The sequence below is a fragment of the Leucoraja erinacea genome, chromosome 15 (assembly GCF_028641065.1).
Source record: "Leucoraja erinacea ecotype New England chromosome 15, Leri_hhj_1, whole genome shotgun sequence".
NCBI lineage: Eukaryota > Metazoa > Chordata > Chondrichthyes > Rajiformes > Rajidae > Leucoraja > Leucoraja erinaceus.
The window spans coordinates 33484882-33511870 of record NC_073391.1 but is presented as its reverse complement, the minus strand read 5'-3'; the positions used below and the strand labels follow the sequence as shown (position 1 = coordinate 33511870).

The window sequence follows — 26989 nt, the reverse complement described above, 5'->3', positions numbered from 1 at the left end:
CTGAAGGGCCTGATACCGTGCTGCATGATTCTCAATGCCGAGGGCCTGGCTGGTGCTGGGACTCCAGGGTCCGAGCTATAGGGATATGTTGGGCAGGATAGGGCTTTATTGCTTGGAGCATGGGAGGTGGAGGGTAATCTTATAGAGGTGGATAAAATCATGAGCTCTTAAGTGCTTCACGATACCTCGGCAAGGCAAGGCCACCTCCTGTGTTCCAAGGAATAGAGTTCTAATCTGCTCAACCTCTTCTGATAGCTCAGGCGCTCGAGATCTGGCAACATCCTTGTGAATCTTCCATGCTTAACGGCAGCTTTCCTGCAACAGGGCATCCAAAACTTCCAAAATTTTATTTTACTCAAGATTTGCAGCTTGATTGCTCTCTGTAAATTGCCCCTAGCGGACGAATAAGTGGGATAGAACTAATGTGAATGGGAGATCGATGATCACCGTGGACTGTAGGGCCTGTTTCAGCACTACATTAGTTTAAGTGCGTTTAGAGGTATTAATGATCAATCAATAACTAGTTAGTTTAATTTAGTTTCGAGATATCAAAGGTAATTATCAAAGGAGATTTCAGCCTTCACGTGGTCCGCCCTGTTTCGACGAATGCAATCAACCTGGTGGGCACAATCAAATAAGATCAAACAGAACAAGTTGTCCGACAACTTTAGGCTGTGCACGCCATACACAAGAAACATAGATAGAAATAGGTCAGGAGTAGGGATTGATGCACCGCCATCTCTATCATGGCTGATCAAACTCATATCCCGTACCTGCCTTCTCTAACCCCTGATCCCCTTAACAAGGGCCACATCTAACTCCCTCTTAAATTTATTCTTGGCAGATAATTCCAGAGATTCACCACTCTCTGCGTGAAAAAAGTTCTTCTCATCTCGGTTTTAAAGGATTTCCCCTTTATCCTTAAAGAAGAAGAAGATAGGTCATTGATTGATATCTCTATGCTAAACTATACTAACGACTAAAAAGTTTAGTTTCTAGTTAGTTTACTTTAGTTAATTTAGTTTAGTTTATATATCTTAATGGTCATTATTGATCGAAACTAAGCCAGCATCTGCATGCTTCGTGTCTGCCATCTATCTGCTGACTTCTTCCTTCTTTCCTCTCCTCCTCTCTGACTAGCCCAAGTTGCGTACTTTGGAGGAGGGTTGTCGTCATCCGTGCATCTCGCTTGCCCTCTCTACCCGCCCGTTATGCTGCTGTCTAGCCTGGTCTGCTGGCTCCGTGCCTGAACTCCTCTCCTGCCCCCCAACCACCTGACACTCGGATCCCTCTGTCTTCCACTGCCTGAGCTGTCAAAGGTTTGAACTGAACTGAAAGCAACAAATCAAAAAAGAAAACCCACAGCAAACGTTCTCTCTGTTGGCTGGCGGCCTCTCGCTGGGTCGGTGCAGACACACTCCGGATGAAACGGCCGACCGAGGAGCCCACAATGGTCCATCGAGCGAGGGGTCTGTCTCCCCGCACAGCCCGGCCCACCGTGGTCAGCTACAAGCCCACGTTGTGTGACACCAGAGGCGATAAGCGCAAAGGCCAGTCAGTGAGGAGCAGAGGAACCTTCACACACATACTCCTGATGCGCACCTAACATGCACACACACACATCCGTGTACGCACACATTTATACATGCTTGGACACACACATGCATACACAAACATACACACACAAGGGCACTACATACACACACATGCACGCATATACATACATACACACATTTATGCCTACCCACATGTACATACACACACATATTCACGCACGCATTCACTCCCATATTCACACACACTTTATCTCTACACTAAGCTTAATAAAGGTATATTGGGTGGGATAGATGTGACCGGCGTTGGTTTGCTGTCGGGACAAGGTGTGGCGGAGAGCCGTACGTGACGAGGTCTGGTCCCCTGCGTCGCTGTATCCGGGACCGGGCATCGAAAGCGGCCACTGTCCCCAAACCCTGTCCGATGGTGTTCCTCAGCCCTGTGGCTGCAGAGCAGTCTGGGCTGGAGCTGTCCCTGGTACTGAAAGACCCCGTCTCTCGGCACTAAGGCCAGGAGGAGCATCGCAGGGAGTCTCGGACACATCTGCCGACAGATGCATCGCGAGGTCGTCGGCTAATGCACGGGTGGCATCATTGATGGTGGACGTGTCGTACAACAAAGTGGGTGTCACCCCCCCCCCATCCCACCCTCGCCCCCAGGACACCACAGGGTGGGGGCCAACACAAGCACCTCTCCAGCATTCCCCACCCCACCAGTCATCACGACCTCAGATGCCCTCAACTCCGCTTCTGTGCCTGATCCCCCTCAACCTCAATCTCCCCGATATTTATCACGAGAGAGTCAAGAGTGTTTATCGGCAAATGGCCCAAAACAGAACAAAGAACTTCTTACTTGTAGCAGAACAACAGGTGTGTCAACATAGAACTCTGTAAAACCCCAGGATAAACAACAACAAAAAGTTCAGAATATATATAAAAACAAAAATAGTGCAAACAATAGATGAAAACAATGCCCCCAAGTCTATATTGTTCGCACCCTATTTGGAGATTGCGGTGTTTAATAACGTGATGGTGATAGGGAAGAAGCTGCTTCGGAACCTGGACATTACACTTTATGGGCTCCTGTACCTTCTCCCCGATGGCAGGAGTGAAACAAAGTATAGCCATTCATCCATCTTATTCATTCATCCACCCATCTATCTATTCATTTATTTATTTATTTATTTATCTGTCTGATTGTTTGTTTATTTATCTACCTGTCGGCCTGGCCGTTCATTCATTTATTTATTTATCAGTATTTTTATTTATGTATTCGTTCCTTTATTCATTCATTAATCTATTTATTTATTTACTTCTCTATCTGTCTATCCATTGGTTTATTTACCTATGTATTTATTTATCTTTTCATTTCTTTCTTTCTATCTATCTTTCATCTATTTACATATCGACGGGTGCTGTGTGTATGGAGTTTGTATGTTCTCTCTGTGACTGCGTGGGTTTCCTCTCACACTCCAAAGATGTACTGGTTTGCAGGTTAACTGGTTTCAGTAAAATTGTAAATTGTCCCCAGCGTGTAGGATAGTGCCAGTGTATGGGGTGATGGCTGGTTGGCACAGACCCGGTGGGCCGAAGGGCCTGCTTCAGCTCTATATCTCTAAAGTCTATAGGTCAGATATACAAGAGCTGAGGCCACATCTGGAGTAATGTGTTCAGATTTGGGGTCCAGGAGTGAGGTCTCCTTGAGGGAAAAGATTTAATAGGAGCCCGAGGGAAAACACTTTCACACAGAGAGTGGTGGGTTTATGGAACAAGCTACCAGAGGAGGTAGTTGAGGCAGATACCATCACAATAGTTAAGACATTTGGACGGGTACATGGATAGGAAAGGTATAGAGGGATATGGGCCAAATGCGGACAGGTGGGACTCGTGTAGATAGGGCATCGTGGTCGGCATGAAGGAGTTGGGCCGAAGGGCCTGTTTCCGTGCTGTATGACTCTCATATCTCTGGCTGGCTGCCTCACGATGTCCATCCCCTCACAGCCCTTCCCCACACCCTTTGTCCCCCCCTCCCTTTTCCCTGCACCTCTTCTCCCATTGTCTCACCACCACTTTGATCACTCACCTACTCCCGTCCACCCCCACCCACCCTATCCATTGTCTGCCCTGCACCCCCGTCCCCTACACCCTTTGTCACCTCCATACCTCGTCTCCTGGACACACCTGTTCTCCACACCCCTTCCTTCTCCACACCCCTTCCCTCCACACCCCTTCCCCACACCTCTTTGCTCTGCACCCCCTGTCTCCCCCATCCCCCTTTGCCCTGCATCCATGGCGTTACTCCCTCTACGATCCTCGCTGTCATTATTCCCTCTGACAATGAGGACAGGCACAGACGTGGAACAAAAAAGGCAAAGCATTCACGGAGTTAGCCCCAAAGTTGGGAGGAAATCTCCAAACTCGTTTCACTACAAACAAAAAAAACACTCAGATTTTCCGGGAAAAACGCCGCCATATTCCAAATCTGAGATCTTTGTGTTCCAACAGCAATGATGTCATCAGTTTACGCCGGGATATGATGACATAGTGTTATGCTGAGTGTGATGTCATAATGTTGTGCCTGGATATGATGTCATATTTTGCCCAAGTATGATGTCATCGCACCTGTGCCTGGATATGATCTCATCATGCTGCGACGGGTTGGGATATGATGTCATTGTGTACTTGAATGTGATGTCATTATATTGCACCTAGAGATGATGTCATGGTGTGCTCGAGTATTATGTCATTGCATTGATATTTGGGCTTGGTGTCATTGGGGGGGGGGGGGAATTAGGAGAGGGCTATTGCTCATGGGCAGATGTGTCTCAGAGGGACATGCACACATTTCCTGATCAAGGGCAGTTCTAAAGTTCAGCATCTCCTACCGTTGATGTTACATCTCCAAGCAAGCAATGATCTCAGTGAGATAGATATGCCTCTTGACATAGAAGGGTCTGCACAGTGCAGTTTAAAAGATCTAGCGGTGTAGTGGGCAAGCAACTGGACCAGCAAGCAAAAGCCAATGGGGACTACGTGGGTTTAAATCCCATTACTGCAACTAATTTCAGGCAGTTAAATAAAATTTACAATTATAAAGTTAGAATGTAATAAAAAAGGAACTGCAGATCTTCAATCTGCAGAAGGATCCCGACCTGAAACGCCAACAATCCATGATTTCCAGAGATGCTGCCTGACCCGCTGACTTGCTCCAGCATTTTGTGTATCTAATTATGAATTTAATATTGATAACATTCACCATCAAACCCCAATTGCCACGGCGGCATGGTGACGCAGGTGGGTGGAGCTACTGCCTCGCACTGCCAGACACCCAGGTTTGATCCTGACCTCGGGTGCTGTTCGTATGGAGTTTGCATGCTCTCCCTTTCTCTGCCCTCGGCCTCCTCCACTGTGAAGCTACAGTACATGCAAATTGGAGGAACAGCGCCTCATATTTTGCTTGGGTGGCTTACAACGCAGTGGTATGACATTGATTTATCTACTTTCAAGTAACCCCTACATTCTCTTCCCTCCCCCTTGCCGACCATCGATCACTCGTCCACACGAGTTCTATGTTGTCCCACTTTCCCATTGCAGAGGGATAATTTACCGACACACCAGCACGTCTTTGGGATGTGGGAGGAAATCCACCTGGTCACAGGGAGAACATGCAAACTCCACACAGATATCATCCGAGGTCAGGATTGAACCTGAATCTCTGGCACTGTGAGGCAGCTGAGCCACTGTGAAATAATACTGGTGTGTTTTCTGCTGCATGAAGTGATTTCAGGTCATTAGGTATGAGTGGGGATTTAAAGGGGATTGCAAGCCAGAATTTGGGGCATACACACAATTCCAACACATGTTCCCTGTTACAGTGAGAGGGAACTGATGTTTTGACATTTGGGGAGAGTAGGTCAGGAAGAGATTATGCATACATCATTACAATTACAAGCAAAGATAATAATGTGGTTTCCAATGCGTTCTCCAAATAAATTGCTGAAAAATACACGAAAAGCACATGAACAGGCCCTGCGGCCCATACTGTCCATGCTGAATATGATGCCTAATCTATTCTCCCTGCACTTGATCAGTGTCCCCACGGAGAGCTATCCAAAAGTCTCTTAAACGCCTCTATTGTATCTGCCTCCACCACCAGTCCCAGCAGCATATTCCAGGCATCAACCACCCTCCGTGTAAAACATTTACCTGGTACATGTCCTTTAAATTCTGCCACCATTATGCCCTCAAGGTTGTGCCCTCTAGTCTTTGACATTTCCATCTTGGGGTGGGAATAAAGATTCTGACTGTCTTATTCTATCTTTGCCTCTCATGACTTTATTTATTTTTATCGGGAAGGAAAATTGATTTATTATTTTACAAGATGTGGACAAGGCAGCACATATTGTTAAAAAACAAAACACAACGTGCCCACACCGACCAACACTAGTCCCACCTGCTACAGCTTGTTCCACACATACACACACCACCATTTGTGTGAAAAAGTTACCCCTCAGTTCCCCCTCCCCTCACCTTAAACCATGTAATTCTAGAAAGATGCCGGCAACAAATGTTTTGCACCCTGGGTTGTTTTTGGGTTTGGTATCTGGGAGACAGATATGAAGTGGTGAGTGTTTGTCTCTCAGTCACGTTATTATTCCGGGAACGCAATGGTGCTGATTCACTTGAAACCATGTCTGATATAACTACTCACTGCAAAGGCGAAAGGCTGTTGCTCTGTCCCCGTAAATAAACGCCAGACTACTGTGGGTGGGCATGTGGTACAGCCCGCGGCTCCATACCTCTGGTTCATCTGGAAACACACACGTTCACGCACACTCATGCACAGGCTCACGCGTGAACACACCCTCATGCACACACATTCTCGCAATATATGGATAAAAACACACACATAACTAAAAACACAAATTTATTTATAATTACTGCACACATATAATTCATCAAAACACACATGCATAAACAGAAAAACGTGTGCGCACACACACACAATACAATAAAAACGCACACATACATATATACAAAAGAAACGGTCACACATAGATATACAAACATGTCTCACATATATAGCCATACACAAAGACGAACAGATAAGCACACCTATAAACACACTCTCGTGAACACACACTCAAACGAACACATACTCGAACAACACACGTACCCAGCTGATGTGGCCAAAAGAAGATGAACACAATCAATGAGACTGTTGCAAAAACCATTGCATTTCCCTGGGTGACCTGTCCTGTAGGCCGTTGTTAAGCATCGATCTGAATCAGCTGGGGAATCTGGCCGCTCATCACGTTTTCAATGTCTTTACTGATTGGTACAAAAGAAGACGCTTGAACCTTGACGCTGGAGGGGAGAAGGCAGGAATGGGGTACTGATTGGGGATGATCAGCCATGATCACATTGAATGGTGGTCCTGGCTCGAAGGGCCAAATAACCTACTCCTGTACCTATTGTCTATTGAACCTGGTTCGTCAGCCCCGCCTGTAACTCGCTGCACACTCCCACTTTTCCCAATGTCACTCAATGACTTTATTACCCCCAAATCTCACTCTCAGTGTTACGATTAGCAACAGGTGCTATTTGCGCAGTTCCAAACTTGGCCTGGTATGGCAATTCCAACGCACATGAACGCAGGAGGCAGCAGGTGGACACAGCCCACCCCACTGTTGAAAGCATCTACGCCAGGCACTGCCCCAAGAAGGCAGCATCAGCCATCAAGGATCTTCACAAACCGGGCCATGCTTCTTCTCGCTGCCTGAAGTCGGACATCACAGAGTTCACGGCTTCCGACAGGAGTCAAACGGTGCCGAACAGCCTAGGCTGCTGGGGGGGACCGAGATACCGGCATGCAAAATTGGCCTCGGAAGTCATCTATGGGACCGAATCTGCCAGCTCCGGCCGGGCTGGAGTACCACAGCCCCGGCCGCAGGGAGCAAATTCAACTTGTTGCCCAGCGTGGAAGTCCCGATGAGGACGAGGTCAGCCGCCTCACCCGGCCTGGGTGCCACATTTTCGGGGGGATTTCAAGAGCACTCTCATAATTTTGTCCGGCTTAAAGGATGCCGGACCATCAGTTGACGGAAAATTGGTGATGGACCTGTAATATATGTATGATTTATGTCTGTGTTGCCTAGGTCCATGTGCCTGTGATGCCGCTGCAAGCAGTATTCTCATTGAACCTGTATCTCACTATACCATTGCCAATTTTAAATATGTGACTTGAGAATTTTGGTCAATAAAGTTGTTGAGAAAAGTGGGAATACAGGTGCAGAGGACGATTATCTCAACTTGATTTGACCCATGATGATTGCAGGCCAATTAAAAATATCACCGACACAAAATGCCATCTCATTCTCTGCTCCGTGTGTAGGAAGGAACTGGGAAAATGCTGGTTTATACCAGACAGACACAACGTGCTGGAGAAACTCAGCGGGTCAGGCAGCATCTCTGGAGAACGTGGACAGGTAACGTTTCGAGTCGGGACCCTTCTTCAGACATATGGAGTAAAGAGAGGGGAGGGGGATGGATGGTGGGGGTGAGACTGTACGAGAGGTCAAGGCAAAACCAGGTGAATAAGTGGTGGATACAAGAGAGGGTTTTAATCGGCAGATTGCGGGACAAAGTCCAATGAAAGGACAAAAAGTGGGCCTCGACCAGGATGTGTTCTGGCCTTTTCCTCACCCCAGATCCCCCCCTCCACTTTCAGACTGAAGAAAAGCTCCGACCCGAAACCCCAACCCGCCCCTTTTCTCCAGAGATGCTGCCTGACCCGCAGTTACTCCAGCACTTTGTGTCCATCTTCGTTTGGTATGAACCAGCATCTGCAGTTCCTTCCTACACACGGCCACCTATCCCTTCTCTCCAGAGATGCTGCCTGACCCCCTAAGTTACTCCTGGACCTTTTGCCGCCGCCCCGTAAACCAGCACCTGCAGTTCCTTGTTTCTAATTAAAACATCGTCCAGCTGAGGGCATCTTGATGGATGTGGCTGCAATTCCTGGCAGGTCTGAAATGGCATGCAGATAATGTCCCAATGCAGCAACTGTGTGGGAATAAGGGTGCTATTGTAACAGTGGCAATCTGCTCACAGCACGTCACTCACACTACTAATACTAAAGCACTCATTTCCCCTCGCAGTCCCACCCTAGTCATCCAGCAATTCCTCCCTCATCCTAGTCGTCACCCCCACCAGTTCCTGTTCACATTCCTGTATCCCTTCGTTATCACCCCTTCCACAGCCAACAATGGGCCATTGTGGGCTATCACCTCTTCCACAGCCAACAATGGGCCATTGTGGGCTCCATCCTCCCTTGTTCATCTATTGCTGGCATGATTTGTTCTGGTCTTTTCCCACTTGCACTACCTCTGACCTGAAACGTCACCCATCCCTTATCTCCAGAGATGCTGCCTGACCCGAGGCCCTGCGTTACTCCAGCACTTTGTGTCTCTCTCTTCGGCATAAATCAGTATCTGCAGTTCCGTCCGACACGCTGTCTCATTTGAGTTTACCCCTATAACCGACTCTCTCTCACGTTCAAGTGTTTAATTGTCTTATGTACCAACTGAACAATGAAATCCTTACTTGCTGCAGCTTAACTGGCCCGTTAACACAACACAGATAAATATTATAATTATCAATACAATAAATTAATAACAGTGATATTAGGTAACCATAATAGTTCGAAACCAAAGTCCATAGTGCAACCAGAGACAGTCTGTAAACGATCGCAGTTGCTGAGGTTAGTGTTGTGCAGTGTTCAAGAGCCTAATGGTTGCTGGGAAGAAGCTGTTCTTGAACTTGGAAGTCACGGTTTTCAGGCTCCTGTACCTTCTTCCCAATGGTAGCAGCGAGCGTGGCCAGGGTGGTGTGGGTCTTTGATGATGCTAGATGTCTTTGTGAGACAGCACTTCGTGTCAGTACCTGTGATGGACCAGTGTCCACCACTCTCTGTGGTCTCCTTCGCTCCTGGGTATTCGAGTTACTGAACCAGGCCGTGATGTGACCAGTGTGTGTCCTCTCTACCGTACACCTGTAGATGTTTGCATCATTTGCTACTTCTCCTGGCACCCACCTGCACGGGGGGGGGGGGGGGGGAGTTGAGCACCCAGGGGAAACCCCCGTAGTGGCAGGGAGACACATGCAAGCTCCACACAGACAGCACAAGGTCAGGATGGAACCCCGGTCCCCTGGAGCTGTTGGAACTACTACCTTCACTGGTCCCTTAAAGCGGATCAGTCCCATAAGTCATTCAGCACAGAATCAAGCCCTTCGGCCCAACTCGTCCATGCCAACCAAGATGCCTCATCTTCGCTAGTCCCAACTGCCCGCGTTTGACCCATATCCCTCTAAACCTTTCCTGAACGTGTGCCAATGCAAATGTCCTTTAAACGCAGTTATAGCACCAGCGTCAACTACCAACTCTGGCAGCCCGTTCCATACACCCACCATCAAAGTTTGTCCAATAGCTATAAAACTTTCTCCCTGCAGCTTGACAGGAATTTGCTTTGGCCACATTTGGGGTATTGTGTGCAGTTCTTGTCACCCCATTACAGTAAGGAAAAGTAAGGAAAGGTTGCCAGCCAGGTTTCTGTTAAACCATTCCCCTCACCTTAAACCGGTGCCCTCCGTTTGTTGATACCCATTTCCCTGGGAGAGAAACTTGTCGTAAGGTAGTTGTGAAAGAACAAATGGCAATTACAATAAAATGAGATCTAACAGGTAACAAGACATCTCGCGGTCTCCCCAAAGATAGACACAAAACGTTCGTGTAACTCAGCGGAACCAGGCAGCATCTCTGCAGATAAACATAGAAAACAGGTGCCATTCGGCCCTTGGAGCCAGCACCACCATTCAAGTGATCATGGCTGATCATCCAAAATCAGTACCCCAGTTCCTGCTTTTTTTTTCACATCACTTGATTCCATTAGCCCCAAGAACTATATCTAACTCTCCCTTGAAAACATCCAGAAGGAAATGGTGACATTTCGGGTCAAGGCCCTTCTTCAGACTCTGTCTCCCACTGGGTGTGATTGAAATGTATTTGTTAACCTGCATCCTCCTGTGGTGATCGATCCATGATTGTTATAGGGCCATGTAACATCGAGTGCCTGCGGGAAGGAGCCGCACATCAAAAGGGAACTCGGTATATAAGGAGCAGATGGGTTGGATTGTTCCCAACAATTGTTGTAATATTGCTCTTTAATAAAGTCTCGACTGTCCTGACCGATCTTGTCGCGCGTTTAAAGTTTTCTTTTAACATCGCGTACAATGGTGTTTTGGTCAGGTCCAGTGACCAATGACAAGGGATGGAGGGAGATGGATCAAGTGCAGGCAGATGCGAGAAGTGTCCCTTGGCATCATGGTCATCTATTAACTCCATCACAGATTCGATGGGTTGAATGGCCTGCTGTGAGGTGACAATTGATAGCACATCTTCCACTTGAAGATGAATTGCCAGACCTTTTCATGGAAGTGGATGGGATTATGGTTTGGTCACCCTGCTATAGTAAACACGTCATCAAGCTGGAAAGAATGCAAAGATTTACGAGGATGTTGCCATGGGGAGAGCTATGGGGAGAGGTTGGGCAGGCTAGGGTTCGTTCCTTGGAGTACAGGATGATGAGAATTGATCTTATTGAGGTGTATACAATCTTGTGTGGGAATAGATAGGGCGAATGCTGTCTTTTACCCAGGATTGGGGAATCAAGAACCAGAGGATAGTTTAATAGGTGATAGGTGCAGGAGTAGGCCATTTGGCCCTTCGAGCCAGCACCGCCATTTAGTGATCATGGCTGATTATCCACAATCTCCGTTCCTGCCCTCTCCCCATATCCCCTGCCTCTGCTATCTTTAAGAGCTCTATCTAACTCTCTCTTGAAAGCATCCAGAGAACCGGCCTCCACTGCCTTCTGAGGCAGTGAATTCCAAATTCACAACCCTCAGCATGAAAAGGTTTTCCTCATCTTTATTCTAAATGGCTCGAAACCTCTTATTCTTAAACTGTGGCCCCTGGTTCTGGACTCCCTTAATAATCTTGCTTCAATAAGATCCTCTCTCATCCTTCTAAATTCCAGAGTATACAAGCCCAGCTGATCCATTCTATCAACATATGACAGCCCTGCCATCCTGGGAATTAACCTTGTGAACCTACACTGCACTCCCTCAATAGCAAGAATGTCCTTCCTCAAGTTTGCAGACCAAAACTGCACATCATACTCCAAGTGTGGTCGCATTACGGCCCTGTACAACTGCAGAAGGGCCTATTTGCTCCTATACTCAACTCCTCTTGTTATGAAGGCCAACATGCCATTCGCTTTCTTCACTGCCTGCTGTACGTGCATGCTTACTTTCAGTAACTGATGCACAAGGACCCCCCAAATCTCGTTGTACCTCCCCTTTTCCCAACTTGGCACCATTCAGATAATCTCCCTCCGTTTTTGACACCAAAGTGGATAACCTCACATTTATCCACATTAAACTGCATCTGCCATGCATCTGCCCACTCACCCAACCTAACTCACCCTGCATCATCATAAGATCCTCCTCACAGTTCACACTGCCAACCAGCCTTGTGTCATCTGCAAATGTGCTAATGTTACTTTTAATCCCTTCATCTAAATCATTAATGTATATTGTAAATAGCAGCAGTCCCAGCACCGAGCCTTGCGATACCCCACTGGTCACTACCTGCCATTCTGAAAGGGACCTGTTAATCCCTACTTAGAAACATAGAAATTAGGTGCAGGAGTAGGCCATTCGGCCCTTCAAGCCTGCACCGCCATTCAATATGATCATGGCTGATCATCCAACTCAGTATCCTGTACCTGCCTTCTCTCCATACCCTCTGATCCCCTTAGCCACAAGGGCCACATTTAACTCCCTCTTAAATATAGCCAATGAACTGGCCTCAACTACCCTCTGTGGCAGAGTTCTAGAGATTCACCACTCTCTGTGTGAAAAAAGTTTTTCTCATCACGGTTTTAAAGGATTTCCCCCATATCCTTAAGCTGTGACCCCGTGTCCTGGACTTACAACATCGGGAACAATCTTCCTGCATCTAGCCTGTCCAACCCCTTAAGAATTTTGTAAGTTTCTATAAGATCCCCTCTCAATCTCCTAACTCTTTGTTTCCTGTCTGCCAACCAATTTTCTATCCATGTCATGTGCCCTAATTTTGTCCACTAATCTCCTATGTGGGACCTTATCAAATGCTCTCTGAAAGTCCAGGTGCACTACATCCACTGGCTCTCCTTTGTCCATTTTCCTAGTTACATCCTCAAAATATTCCTGAAGATTAGTCAACCATGACTTCCCCATCGTAAATCCATGCTGACTCGGACCAATCCTGTTACTGCTATCCAAATGTGCGGCTATTTCATCTTTTATAATTGACTCCAGCATCTTCCCCAGCACCAATGCCAGGCTAACTGGTCTATAATTCCGTTTTCTCTCTCCCGCCCTTCTTAAAAACTGGGATAACATTAGCTACCCTCCAATCCACAGGAACTGATCCTGAATCTACAGAACATTGGAAAATTATCACCAATGCGTCCACAATTTCTAGAACCACTTCTTTTAGTACCCTGGGATGCAGACCATCAGGCCCTGGGGATTTATCAGCCTTCAGTCCCATCAGTCTACCCAACACCATTTCCTGCCTAATGTGAACTTCCTTCAGTTCCTCCATCACCCTAGATCTTATGGCCACTAGTACATCAGGGAGATTGTTTGTGTCTTCCTTAGACAGATCCAAAGTACCTGTTCAATTCATCTGCCATTTCCTTGTTCCCCATAATAAATTCACCCGTTTCAGTCTTCAAGGGTTCTACTTTGGTCTTAACTAATTTTTTCCTCTTCACATACCTAAAGAAGCTTTTACTATTCTTTATACTCTTGGCTAGCTTAGCTTCATACCTCATCTTTTCTCCCCGTATTGCCATTTTAGTTACCTTCTGTTGCTCTTTAAAAGTTTCCCAATCCTCTGGCTTCCCGCTCCTTTGCTGTTATACTTCTTATCTTTTAATTTTATACTATCCCTGACATCCCTTGTCAGCCACGATCGCCCCTTACTTCCCTTGGAATCTTTCTTCCTCTTTGGAATGAACCGATCCTGCAGCTTCTGAATTATTCCCCAAAATACCTGCCATTGTTGTTCCACCGTCATCCCTGCTAGTGTATCTTTCCGGTCAACTTTGGCCAGCTCCTCCCTCATTGCTCCATAGTCCTTTGTTCAACTATAATACTGACACTTCCGATTTTCCCTTCTCCCTCTCAAATTGTAGATTAAAACGTATCATATTATGGCCACTGCCGCCTAATGGTTCCTTTACGTCGAGTACCCTCAGGTTCATTACACAACACTAAATCCAGAATTGCCTTCTCCCTGGTAGGCTCCTGTAAAAGCTGCTCTAAGAATCCATCACTGAGGCACTCCACAAACTCCCTTTCTTGGGTTCAGTACCAGCCTGATTTACCCAGTCTACCTGCATGTTGAAATATCCCATAACAACCGTAGCATTACCTTTGCAACATGCCAATTATAACTCCCGATTCAACTTGCACCCTATATCCAGGCTACTGTTTGGGGGCCTGTAGATAACTCCCATTAGGGTCTTTTTACCCTGACAATTCCTCAGTTCTACCCATACTGACTCCACACCACCTGATTCTATGTCACCCCTCGCAAGGGCCTGAATTTCATTCCTCACCAACAGAGCTACCCCACCCTCACTGCACACCTGTCTGTCTTTTCGATAGGACCTATACCCTTGAATATTCAGTCCCCAGCCCTGGCCCTCTTGCAGCCATGTCTCTGTAATTCCCACTATATCATACTTGCCAATTTCTAACTGAGCCTCAAGCTCGTCCACTTTATTTCTTATACTTTGCGCGTTCATATTCAGCACTTAACCACCACCCCTCACACACCGGTCACTATTGGCCCCGACCTCTTATCCCTTCTCAAACTTTCCTTCCCATTAATTTGGGAGTCTTTTGTAATTTTCCCTGTACTCACTTCCCCTTTAACTCCATCTTTATACTCCCAATTTGTCAATCCCTCCCCTCCACTATGTAGTTTAAACCAACACGTGTAGCACTAGCAAACCTGCCTGCCAGAATGTCGGTCCCCCTCCAGTTAAGGTGTAACCCGTCCCTTTTGTACAGGTCACCCCTACCCCAGAAGAGATCCCAGTGGTCTATAAATCTAAATCCTTGCTCCCTGCACCAACCCCTCAGCCACACATTCAGATCCCGTATTTCCCTGTTCCTGCCCTCACTAGCACTAGGGAATGGAAGCAACTTAGAGATAACCACCCTAGAAGTCTTGCTTCTCAGTCTTCTGCACAACTTCTTCCATCTCGAGGATGTTCTGAAGTCGGTTGAACAGACTATCCTCGATTCTTACCTGCCGACACAGAATCTTCCAGTCCGCACCTCGGAAATTTGAGTCACCCACTACTATAGCTCTGCCCGATGTCGGTCTCGCCAGTCGAGTCTCATCACTAGGATTGGAGCCACCGACTCGTCCAGAGCTCGGACTGGAAGCATCATCTGCCCTGACAGCTCCCAAGAGAGCGTACCTGTTTTCATTCGGCACAGCCACCTGGGTCTCCTGCACTCCACGTTTACTCCCCTTTCTCACAGTCACACACCTTTGCTCTTCCTGTATCATTGGCATGATGACCTCACTGTAGGTCCTGTCCAGGGAACTCTCGTTTTCCCGGATGGCCCCGAGGCCATCCAGCTGCTTCTCCAGTTCAACATGTTCATTCAGGAGCTGCACTTGGACACAATTTCTGCAGGTGTAGCTTCCAGCTCCCTGACTTCCCACATCCTGCAGGAAACACACTGCACCAACATGCCTGCCACTTCGTCAGTGGACAAAATTCACAAATTTCAAACAAGTGTAGCCTCCTTTCCTCAGTCTCCTTGCCGAAGACTCTCGAGCCAAAGACTCGCACTATACTCACAAGGTGCTTCCCTCGTCAATGCCGCTCCCCTAGAGCAAACCTTGCTTCTATTGGCTGATTAATTGCCTAATTTGCCAATTTACCAATTTGCGAATTAAATTCCTCAGCCAATCCCCGCACTCCTTCAACAGCCGCTCCTGCTGACGATAGGGACCGGGTCTTGGCGCTCTTTTAAAACTGTCTTTCCTTGTCATTCACCTTCTTTCTCACAGACTTTCAAGCCAATGGTCTCTTCTCTCTGCATCTGCTTACTGCTTCTCCGAGTTCCACATAAGGTGAGAGAGGAGAGCTTCAATAGGAACCTGAAGGGCAACTTATTCCACACAGAGTGGTGTTTATATGGAACCAGAGGAGATAGTTGAGACAGGTTTAAAAGACACTTGGACAGCTCATGGATAGGAGAGGTTAAGAGGGATATGGGCCAAACGTGGGCATATGGGACTGGCTTGGATGAGTTGGGTTTCGGGCGGAGAGTGCGAGCGTGGACGTTTTGAGGGGGAGGGGGTGTTGGATGCGGGTAGGGTGAGGGGGTTTAGGGACAGGTAGGTGGGCGACAGGGTGGAGGTCTACTTCTTCTTGCGAATGATACATAAACCAAAGGAATAGTTAGATCTCACGCCGGGTGTTGAGCAGCCAGGCAGTTGTCTCTGCGTCAATGTCTGCCAGGCCCTGAGCTCCATTTATTTAAGAAGGAACTGCAGATGCTGGAAAATCGAAGGTAGACAAAAAATGCTGGAGAAACTCAGCGGGTGAGGCAGCATCTATGGAGCGAAGGAAATAGGCAACGTTTCGGAACAAAACCCTTCTTCACTCTCGACCCGAAACGTTGCCTATGTTGCCTCACCCGCTGAGTTTCTCCAGCATTTTAGTCTTCCTGTGCTCCATTTGGTGGGCGGTAGAGCGGGCACCCAGAGATGGCATGGTTGGCTGTTTAGGGAGGGGAAAGGAAGGGTTGGGGTAGAGTTAGGGATAAGGTTTATCTGATTTAATTGGATAGCGTACAAAAACTCTGTACCTTGGTACACGTGACAATAATAAATGCAAACCTATAAATGGGAACCAGCCCAATTATGGCAACTCGGTCGGCACGGACAAGGTGGGCCGAATGGCCTTTTCCATTTTGTGTGTCTCTATGATGCTGGAAAGGCGACCACATTGGGACCGTATGACAGGAATCATTATTATCTCCGTACAGAACGGCCGAACTCATGAGCGAGACTGTGAGCTGTTTCTCAACAGTCCTTCAGGAAGCAGCATAGTTGGGCAGGACAAACGCAGACACAAAGTGCTGGAGTAACTCAGCGGGTCAGGCAGCATCACTGGAGAAAAGGAACAGGTGACGTTTCAGGTCGGGACCCTTCTTCCGACCCAAAACGTCACCTATCTGTGTTCTCCAGAGTTGCTGCCTGACCTGCTGGGTTACTCCAGCATTTTACATCTGTTTTCGGTATGAACCCGCATGTGCAGCTCCTTCCCCCACACGGAGCAAAGAATGAGATGGCAAAAATATCTCATCCGTGTTCTGGAACCCCCCCCCCCCCCCCCCCCTCTCCGCCCCCCCCCCACCCCCCCCCCCCCCCCCCCCCCCCCCCCAATGCTGAGAGCCCCCCATGAATGTTCCCCTCTCCCTCCCCCTCTACATCGCTATGTAAGTATCCCTGCATTCAAATGCCAGAGGTCTCCCTCCCAGACGCTCCCCATCTTTCCCTCTACCCTTGTTCCACTCGGTGTTGCACTGGTCCACCACCCCGCTGTGCCCCCTCCCCCGATGCAATTCTCGCCGCAGGTTCGACAGGCGTCGCAATTCTGGGCTTCAACATAAGGAGTCACCGACACGCTCCCCCGCGCACTCTCCCCTCTCCCCACCCTCCCCTCCTCTCCCCAATCCCTAACCTACCCACCCCTCCGGATTAAACTCCGCAAAGCAGCGATGGTTCACAATACTCTGGTGACCGCCGTCGTCGCGTGAAGACGGCCGTCCGCTCGAAGGAGCAAAGCCGGAGCCGTCGCAACCCAGGTCGCAGCGCCGTCACTGCCCGCTGCAACTACTGCTGCTGCTGCTGCTGCCGCTGCTGCTGCACCGGTCCTCGTAGATCGCAATCTCGATCTGGGCAGTGTCAAGGAAATGCAGACAGGCAAGAGGAGGGGGGGGGGGGGGGAGACGGGGCGGGGAGGGGGGGCGACGGGAAACACGCAACGTCCGAGACAGTGATCAGTCGCCATCGAGGGGAATGGGGGGAGAGAGGAAGGGGGGGAGAGACAAGGGGGGATAAGACAAGGGGGGGGAGAAGGGTTTGGTGAGAGGAGGAGTTGAGGGGAGGGGGAGAGAGGGAGGGGGGGAGGGGGAAGAGAGGAGGGGGGAGAGGAGGGGGGGAGAGAGGAGAGGGGGGGGAGAGAGGAGGTTGGAGGAGGGGGGAGGGTGGAGGGGGGGGGAGGAGGGGGAAGCGAGGAAGGGGAACTCACAATGGGGACTCACCCTGAATGATAAAATCCATTAAGGATACAACTCGCAGCCCTCGTTCGATGGGGTCCGTGAGCAACAGTCCTCGAGGGGCGTAGATCTTCTCATTTTGATCTTGGATGTATTTGGAAATCTTCTTCAAAACCTGAAAAAAAAAGCAGAGCAAATACCAGAGTGGGAGTCAGGGTGGCGGTCTGAAGAAGGTGAAGGAACCCTAGGAGGTGGCGACCACAATATGATAAGATTTAACCTGCAATTTAAGAGGGAGAAGATGAAATTGTGGATGTGTCGGTATTGCAGCTGAGCAAAGGGGACTACAGAGGCATGAGGGAGGTGCTGCTTACAGGTGATCTCGATGTTGAACACACCGAACCTCTGGCAGGTCTGTCATACCTTCTCATAGCGAGTCTCCATGCACATGAAGATCACATAGGCCGTTACACAAGCCATGCACCCCTCAAAGTACGACGTCCCTCCGATTTTCTCTGCTTCGGCATAGTAATTGTTCAAGGTCTTCACTGTTTCCTCAAAGTAATGCCTTTCCACCTGGAACAGAGAGTTTAGGGACGTCAGTAACTGTCTCTGACCAACGATGTAGTCCGATTACGGCCGAATGGGGAATGGACTCGCGCAAATGCAACTAAACCTTCCTCTTTGTGGAGATCTTGGGGAGGGTGCCACGGTGGCGCGGCGAGCAGCGACTACCGCTATCGCAACTAGTAGTCGCTGTCTCACCGTGCCAGAGACCCTGGTTCGATCCCGACTATGGGTGATGTCTGTACGGAGTTTGTACGTTCTCCCTGTGGAGAATCCAGTTGCTCCGGTTTCCTCCCACACCCCAAAGACATGCAGATTTGCAGGCTAATTGGCTTTGGTTAAATTGTAAATTGTCCCTGGTGTGTATGATAGTGCCGCTGTAAGGGGTGATCGCTGGTCGGTGTGGACTCAGCAGTTCGAAGGGCCTGTTTCCGCGCTGTATCTCTAAACTAAAACTAATCTTGTTCTCTCTGTGCACTGGCAACGTAGGTCTTAATAACAATAATGTTTGCTTTGGAGTAAAGAACAAACTGCTGGAGGAACTGCTGAATGTCAATAAGATGAAAAGAGTACAGATAAGAGTAAAGTGGACGTTGCCTGGACTCGAGGGCCTGAGCTATAGGGAGAGTTTGGGCAGACTAGGACTTTATTCCTTGGATTGCAGGTGGCTGATATGCACAGTCTTTTACCCAGAGTAGGGCGATTCAAGTGGGCATTGGATTAATACGAGGGGGGAATGATTTAATGGGAATGAGGGGCCACGTTTTCAAACAGAAGGTGGTGGTTATCTGGAACGAGTTGCCAGAGGAGATAGTTGGCATTTAAAAGACACTGGACAGGCACATGGAGAGGAATGGTTTAGCGGGATATGGGCCAAAAGCGGTCGTGTAGATAGCAAAATAGTGTAGATGGGGCATCTTGGTTAACATGAGCAAGTTGGGCCTGGGGGTCTGTTTCCATGCTGTATGACTGTAACTCTAGTTGGACCAAGTATCGATGAAGAAATGGTGATATACTTGCAAATCAGGATGGTTGCAACTTTAGCTTAGTTTGGAGGTACAGCGTGGAAACAAACCCTTCGGCCCATCGAGTCCATGCTGACCATCAACCAAAGGGCCTGGTTCCATGCTGTATCTCTAAACTAAACGAAGGCAAAACTAATCTGTACACATGACAAAATAATGAAAGGGAACTGTGAGGCATGGTGATTGGGATGCTGCTGAGGGGCGCAGGGGGCTGGCGGAACAATAAATCTCAGATACCCGACTCTCCAGCTCCGGAGGGAACTTCGACTGAAACTGGCAGAGGATTCCCTCGGTGTAGTCCCGCTGGATGAAGACCTTGGTGGCCAGGGATGCACTTGGCTGCAATTCCTGGAGGTTGTGGGCCTGGGGGAAAGATCGAAGGTCAGCCCAGACCATCACATCAACCAACCTTCCTCACAGTTACTCTATCTACACCTCATGCTACCTCGGTAAGGCTACCAGCATAATCAAGGACCAGTCTCACCACGGTCACTCGCTCTTCTCCCCTCTCCCATCGGGCATGAGGTACAGAAGTGTGAAGACCCACATCTCCAAATTCGGGGACAATTTCTTCCCAGCTGTTATCAGGCAACTGAGCCATCCTATCACCTACTAGAGAGCGGTCCTGAACTACTGTCTAACCCATGAGAGACCCTCAGACTATCTTTAATCAGACTTTTCAGGACTTTATCTTGCACTAAACAATATTCACGTTATTCCTTTTATCATGTATCTGTCTATTACGGAGGGCTCGATTGTAATCATGCATTGTCTTTCTGCTGACTGGTTAGCATGCAACAAAAGCTTTTCACTGTACCCTTGGTACACGTGACAATCAACTAAACTCAAACGTCAGGCGTCCCTACCCCTCCTCGCTCAATACCATTGACGGACCCCAGCAGCCCTTCCAGGTGAGTCAGAGTCCACGTGCACCTCCTCTAACCTCATCAACTCCTTCAACGATCCCAATGCAAAGTTGTGCAGCGGTAGAGTTGCTGCCGCACAGCGCCAGAGACCTGGGTTCCATCCTGTCTATACAGAGTTTGTACGTTCTTCCCGTGACCACGTGAGGTTTTTTTTTCCGTGCGCTCCGGTTTCCTCCCACACGTTGTAGGTTAATTAGCATCTGCAAATTGTCAATTGTCCCAAGTGTGTAGGATAGTGCTATTGTAACGTAATCACTGGTCAGTGAGGACTCAGTGGGCCGAAGGGCCTGTTCCACTCTGTTTTCTCTAACGTCTAAGGTGGTCAAGTGTAGACTCTGCAACCGTTTCTGCCAAGCACGTGCGTTCGGTCGGCCAAGGCCTGTTGGATCTCCCGGCTGCAAACCATTTTAACTCTCCTTCCCATTCCCACACTGCCCATACTGTCCTGGGTCTCCTCCATTGCCAGCAATGAGGCCACACAAACTGAAGGAGCAGCACCTCATATCCCCTTGGGCACGTACAACCCAACGGTTTGAACAATTAACTCTCCAATTTTAAGTAATACACTTTTACCCCCACTAACCCACTGGAGCCAATGAATGATGATTCAGGAGTTATTGAGATTGAATAACATAATGTGCAGGGAGGAGCTGCAGATGCTGCTTTACTCTGAAGATAAGACAATAAAACAATGCAGGTTCACCAAAATATTGCTGAGCTAAACGGCGAGCTTTGCTGCTCATTGCCAGATGCAAAGAATCTTTAACAAAAAGCATTAATTCACGCCTGTAAAGTGATCAGCTGATCCCCTCACACACAGCAGAAATGTTATTTTAGACAACATTTCAGTAACGCTGCCTTTCATTGGATTGTAGACTGTGATCCCATGTAATCCCTTTATAACGGGAACATGGTTAGTTTAATAACGCGTCCCTATAACATATTTTATTAATTTGCTGCCGCACGCAACGCCTTACACTGTTCGATGCAGAGTAAAAATAAATGCACTAATGCAACATTTAAATTGCAATCACAGCGTGCATGATTTTTTATTTTTTTTTTGCTTAATTCAAGTGCTCGTTGCAGGCCGCATTTTGGATAGGACCCGATCCACAGGGACTGTCCTCATTCCTGAACAGCTCTGTACCATCAACAATTCATGCGTACAGCCAGTTGCCCCGGTTGCTATTTTTGCTGATTTCTCCCATTGCAAAAATCGACCAGCAATCGCCCCCACCCCCCGGCCGGGCGAGGCCGGGAGGTTGCATTGAAGGGATTGCACCCCGAACGCCACCTTACCTCAGCCATTTCCGCACCGCAATCGGCCCGCAATCCCCTCCCGCAGCCTCTCCGCTGGATGACAGGCGAGGGCCGCTCCAGCCCTGCAGCCGGATTCCCGGGGAACGGCGCTGACTGACAGCCGCACCTGCGCCGGCCGGGCCCCGCCGGCAGCGATCGACAGCGGCAGGTGCGGCGCCGGCGCAGCTGCACCGTTGCAACGCACGGGAAGGCGTTTGCAACCAAGCAAGACCCGTGCATGCTAGCCTGCAAACCTCAAACTGACCACTCCCCTCGTGGGGTGTAATTTTCTTAAACCATTTTCTTAAATATTTAATCCCTACAAAATCATGAGGGGAATGGATAGGGGTGAATGCACAGAGTCTCTTGCCCAGAGTAGGGGAATTGAGAACCAGAGGACGTAGGTTTAAGGTGAGGGGCGAAAGATTTAATAGGAACCTAATGCCCCTGTCCCACTTAGAAAACCTGAACGGAAACCTCTGGAGACTTTGTGCTCCACCCAAGGTTTCCGTGAGGTTCCCGGAGATTTTTGTCAGTTTCCCTACCTGCTTCCACTACCTGCAACCATCTGCAACCTCCGGGAACCGCACGGAAACCTTAGGTGGGGAGCAAAGTCTCCAGAGGTTTCCGTTCAGGTTTCCTAAGTGGGACGGGCATGAGGAACAAGCTGTCAGAGGAGGTAGTTGAGGCAGGGACGATCGCAACGTTTAATAAACATTTGGAAGGATACATGGATAGGACAGGTTTAGTGGGATATGGACCAAATGCAGGCATGTGGGACCAGTTGGTTGCCATCTTGGTTGGTTGGGTCAAGGACCTATTCCCACGCTGTATGACAATGACCCTCTGAGATAGTATGAGACTTAATCATGTGCTGTGTTATCTGATTGAACATCAAATACAGTGTTAATGTTCATACCTTTTTTATGATTGTTATTTTTTTCTGATTTGTGCATCGTACCTATGGCATAGAAGTTCTAGTTTTGCCGTGCTGAAGATAAAATGTCCCGGCAAACCTCTCCCAATAGAAATCTGTGCAATTCAAACACTGTGTTAGAGAAAGGATAAACCAAATGGTTTTTCATTGCATGGGTGGCACAGTAGCGCTGCAGTAGAGTTACTACCGCACAGCACCACAATCCCCAGAGTCGACCCTGACCTTGAATGCTGTCTGTGCGGAGTTTGCACGTTCTCCCTGTGACCGCGTGGGTTTTCTCCGGGTGCTCCGGTTTCCTCCCACATCGCAAAGATGTGCGGGTTTGTAGGTTTATGTAAGGAGGAAGGTACTGGAGCCTGAAAAATGTAACGACCAGGTTCAGGAACAGCTTCTTCCCTACAGCCATCAGGCTATTACACACGACAGCAAATAAGCTCTGAACCATAACAGACTACTAGACTGTGCAACCCGTTGGGTCCCAGCTTCACACGGGAGGGCTGGACCCCAATGCAATATTCCACCTCTCTTTCTGGAGCGCAAGCATGGTGTTGTGGGCCCAGGGGACTGGTTTCCAGAGGGCTAGTATGGACATTGTGGGCCGAATGGATTCTTGGGCTGGCAGCTCAGTCACTGAGACCACTCACACACACACACAAACACTCACACACACTCACATACACACAAACGTACACTCACGCAAACATACACTCCAAAACACATAAACACACACTCACTGACTCACACACCATATATATGGTAGTAAACTTTCTTGAATACTCATCAGCTGAGCGCAGCCTCTCCACTTTGGGGCTTCTGCAGTCAGCGGCACTTCCGCAATCAGCATGAGCTCTGCACTTACCGGAAATTAAGCAATCAGCGTGACCTGGCCACTAAGCGGAAGACACAAAATGAACGGGACTTTTGCACCAAACACAGTCGGACCTAATAAAGCATGTATTCCTTCCAAACACAGTCGGACCTAATAAAGCATTGCAGTTTCAAGCATAGGCCGGGCAGCAGGCTAAACAACTCATGGCATTGTCATTAAGGGCTAATAAATTATTTATAGACATTTCCACCTCTTTGTACTGGCTGTGGAAGTTGATCTCTTTGGAAGGAATGTGATTTCAAGTTACTTATGTTTCACGAAAGAAGATCTTACTTTTTTTGCTGCAATTTAATTACTACCAGATACCTGGTCCAACTTTTAATCAGAGTGCAAACACTGAACACACAATGAACTCCTGTTCTCATAGATGATGGGAGAGCACTGGGCTGCACAGTGGCGCAGCGGTAGAGTTGCTGCCTCACAGCGCCAGAGACCTGAGTTAAACCCTGACTACGGGTGTTGATTGTACGCAGTTTGTACGTTCTCCCCGTGATCGCGTTTGGGTTTCCTCCGGATGCTCCACTTTCCTCCCACACTCCAAAGACAGGTACTGATTTGTAGAAATTGTACATTGTCCCTAGTGTGTAGGATAGTGCTGGTGTACGGGGTGATCGCTGGTCGGCGCGGACTCGGTGGGCCGAAGAGCCTGTCTCTGGGCTGCATCTCTAAAGTCTAATGGGCCTGTCCCACTTAGGTGATATTTCCACGGACTGCCGGCGACTGTCAAGTTGCCAGCATTCGCCTGAAAAACCGGGAACTCGAATGGCGACTGTCAGAGTGGAACACACACACTCTGTGTTCTGGGGGCCTGGGCAAGCGGGGAAACGCTGTCTGAAATTCACACGGTACAAAGCCAAGGTGATACAGACACACACCACGATGAACAGGAAGGTTGGCGCTGTAATTAGGATGGCTAGCACAGTGTACGGTAAATCCTTTAAAAGAGGGGAGAAGAAGGGGGGAGAAAACTTTTAAGAAGCCAGACAACTTTTAGTAAGCCAGAGATACACAGCTGTGAAGTTCGACGGGCATTTAACATTATCGGTTGGTTAACCTGGGTTCTGAAAACTCCTGCTTACGTTTTTTTCCCCCAATGAGCCAAAGAAAATGACCGGTCAGCAAAGGAGATTAACTAAAACTACCTACGACTACCTCAACTATCCATAACTACATAGCGACCCCACTACAACTGCACCTACGACAACAGGATTATCGATTTTCTCCATGGCGACCAATTTTTCAACATGTTCCCAGAATGCTGGAATTCCTCGCGACCATGAAGGAAACTCACCAGAGACCAACAGCGAACATCTGGCGACCATGTGGCGAGCGCAGTCTCCTGCACGTGCCTAAAAAGTCGCCTGAGTGGGACAGGCCCATCAAACTCAGATATACAAGACGTTGGTGAGGCCACATCTGGAATATTGTTTAAGAAGGAACTGCAGATGCTGGAGAATCGAAGGTTACACAAAAAAGCTGGAGAAACTCAGCGGGTGCAGCAGCATCTATGGAGCGCTGGAAATATGCAACGTTTCGCGCCGCAACCCTTCTTCAGACGGAATATTGTCTTCAGTTATGGTCACCTTGCTACAAGAAGGATGCCGTTAAGCTGGAAAGTGTAGATGGGGCATTTTGGTCTGTGTGGGCAAATGGGCCGAAGGGCCTATTTTCCCCTCTGAATGACTCAACCACTATTTCTATCTGTAGACCATTGGCGGTAGTACTATCAGCTTCCACAGGGTGTCAGTAAAACACAAGTAAAACACACCTCGCATGAGTCTGAAGAAGGGTCTCGACACGAAACGTCACCCATTCCTTCTCTCCAGAGATGCTGTCTGTCCCGCTGAGTTACTCCAGCTTTTTGTGTCGATCTTCGGTTTAAACCAACATCTGCAGTTCCTTCTTACACACCCCATATTCTGCTTGGGCAGCTTCCAATCCTACGGTATCATCATTGAATTCTCCAATTTTAGGTAACCACTATTAACCCACTCCGACTCCAGCTCCCTATTCTCCCTCCCCTCCCCTATGCCCCACCTAGACTCACACTTTTCTCTCTCCATCCCTCCCTTTCCTCCTAATTTCCTTCCTCTAGCTTCACAATTTCTGACACACACCTTCTGCTTTAATCTCTGGCTTTTGTCCAACTATTTGCCTCTCAACCCCCCCACCCCTCGCCATTGTCCACCTATTACTTGCCATGGTCCGAGGGTCTCCAATGTAGAGATGGGAGGTCAGGACCTCTCTCTAGTTGGTGATAGGATGGTTCAGCTTGCCTGATAAGAGCTGGGAAGAAGCAGACCGTGAAACTGGAGCTTTTTCACACTTTGTGCCTCATGCCCGATGGGAGAGAGGAGAAGAGGGAGTGACTGGGGTGAGACTAGTCCTTGATTATGCTTGTGGCCTTGCTAAAGTTGCGTGAAGTGGTTTCCAAAGTTTACTTTAGTTTAGAGATACAGCAACCACTACCCTTTGTGCAAAAAACTTGCCCCGGACATCTTCTATACTATTACTAAAAGTCTCATCTTGACCACTTCCTGTCTACATTGTAAATACATTTTAGAAAAAACGCGACCTTATATCGCTATGATTTCTTTCGCCATCTTACTCACCGTCCTTCTCTCCTCCAACCGCCCCAAGGTTTTTTCCGATTGGTGAAATAATAAAAAAGTTATGAATGTTAAAAAAATCCTGGGATCAGCAGATTGGTCTTCTCCCCTGTCGGTCACCATGATGAAGGTAACGCCCCTTCCCGGGGAACAGGAGATTAAAGCCCCGGAGGCTGGATATGAGTCAGTCACCCCGGAAGAGTTGCGTGAGAGTTGAGTCCAGAACTATGAGTCTACGCCGTGAGTGAACTGAACTGTGAGTCTGCACTGTGCATGAAGTGAATTGTTGGTCTGCACTGTGCTGCTTGAACTGAATTGAAGGGTTGGTCTGCATTGTGCTGCTTGAACTGAATGTCACGCTCCGGAAGTCCCGCTCACTGCGGAAGAGGCCGCGCTCAACCGTGTGAGTAGATTCAAGAGAGTTTTACTGTCATATATATGTTGTGTGTGAGAGTGTGTAATGGATGAGTGTGTGTGAGTGTGTGTGAGAGATGGTGTGCGTGTGAGATGGAGGGTGTGTATGTGAGATGGAGGGTGTGTGTGATGGAGGGAGTCTGTGTGAGCCCACCAGCCGTGAGTGAGTCAACTGCCAGCCCATCATCCGTGAGTGAGTCAACTGCCAGCCCACCAGCCGTGAATGAGTCAACTGCCAGCCCACCAGCCGTGTGACTGAGCTGTTAGCCCACCAGCCGTGAGTGACTCAGTTGCCAGCCAGGCCTGAGTGACTCAGCTGCCAGCCCACCAGGCCTGAGTGACTGA

At 48.5% G+C, this 26989-nt stretch overlaps 2 protein-coding genes across 2 annotated transcripts in view; one reads left to right on the top strand and one right to left on the bottom strand.

Annotated features, from left to right (window-relative positions):
• The window catches only part of crtac1b (cartilage acidic protein 1b), a 129299-nt gene extending 125561 nt beyond the window's left edge, over positions 1–3738 (top strand). Inside the window, 1 exon segment of the mRNA XM_055647094.1 lies at positions 1141–3738. Coding sequence (XP_055503069.1) covers positions 1141–1250 — 110 coding nt within the window. The 3' untranslated portion in view covers positions 1251–3738.
• A 13446-nt stretch (positions 3739–17184) lies between these two features.
• LOC129704390 (golgin subfamily A member 7B-like) lies at positions 17185–22371 on the bottom strand. The gene is made up of 5 exons (XM_055647471.1): positions 21796–22371; positions 19808–19933; positions 18402–18554; positions 18052–18153; positions 17185–17654 (listed from the first exon to the last, which is right to left on the bottom strand). Exons 1-5 carry the CDS (start codon positions 22033–22035, stop codon positions 17577–17579), a joined length of 699 nt encoding a protein of 232 aa, XP_055503446.1. The 5' UTR covers positions 22036–22371; the 3' UTR covers positions 17185–17576.
• Between the last annotated feature and the right edge of the window lie 4618 nt (positions 22372–26989).

Excerpts from the sequence above, each read along its gene's own strand:
- LOC129704390 (XM_055647471.1), bottom strand. The coding sequence starts at position 22,035 with ATGCACGGGTCTTGCTTGGTTGCAAACGCCTTCCCGTGCGTTGCAACG. Across the intron at positions 19,934-21,795 it reads GCGGTGCGGAAATGGCTGAG|GCCCACAACCTCCAGGAATT; the intron begins GTAAGGTGGCGT and ends TCTTTCCCCCAG. Across the intron at positions 17,655-18,051 it reads TCGAACGAGGGCTGCGAGTT|ATCGAGATTGCGATCTACGA; the intron begins GTATCCTTAATG and ends GACACTGCCCAG.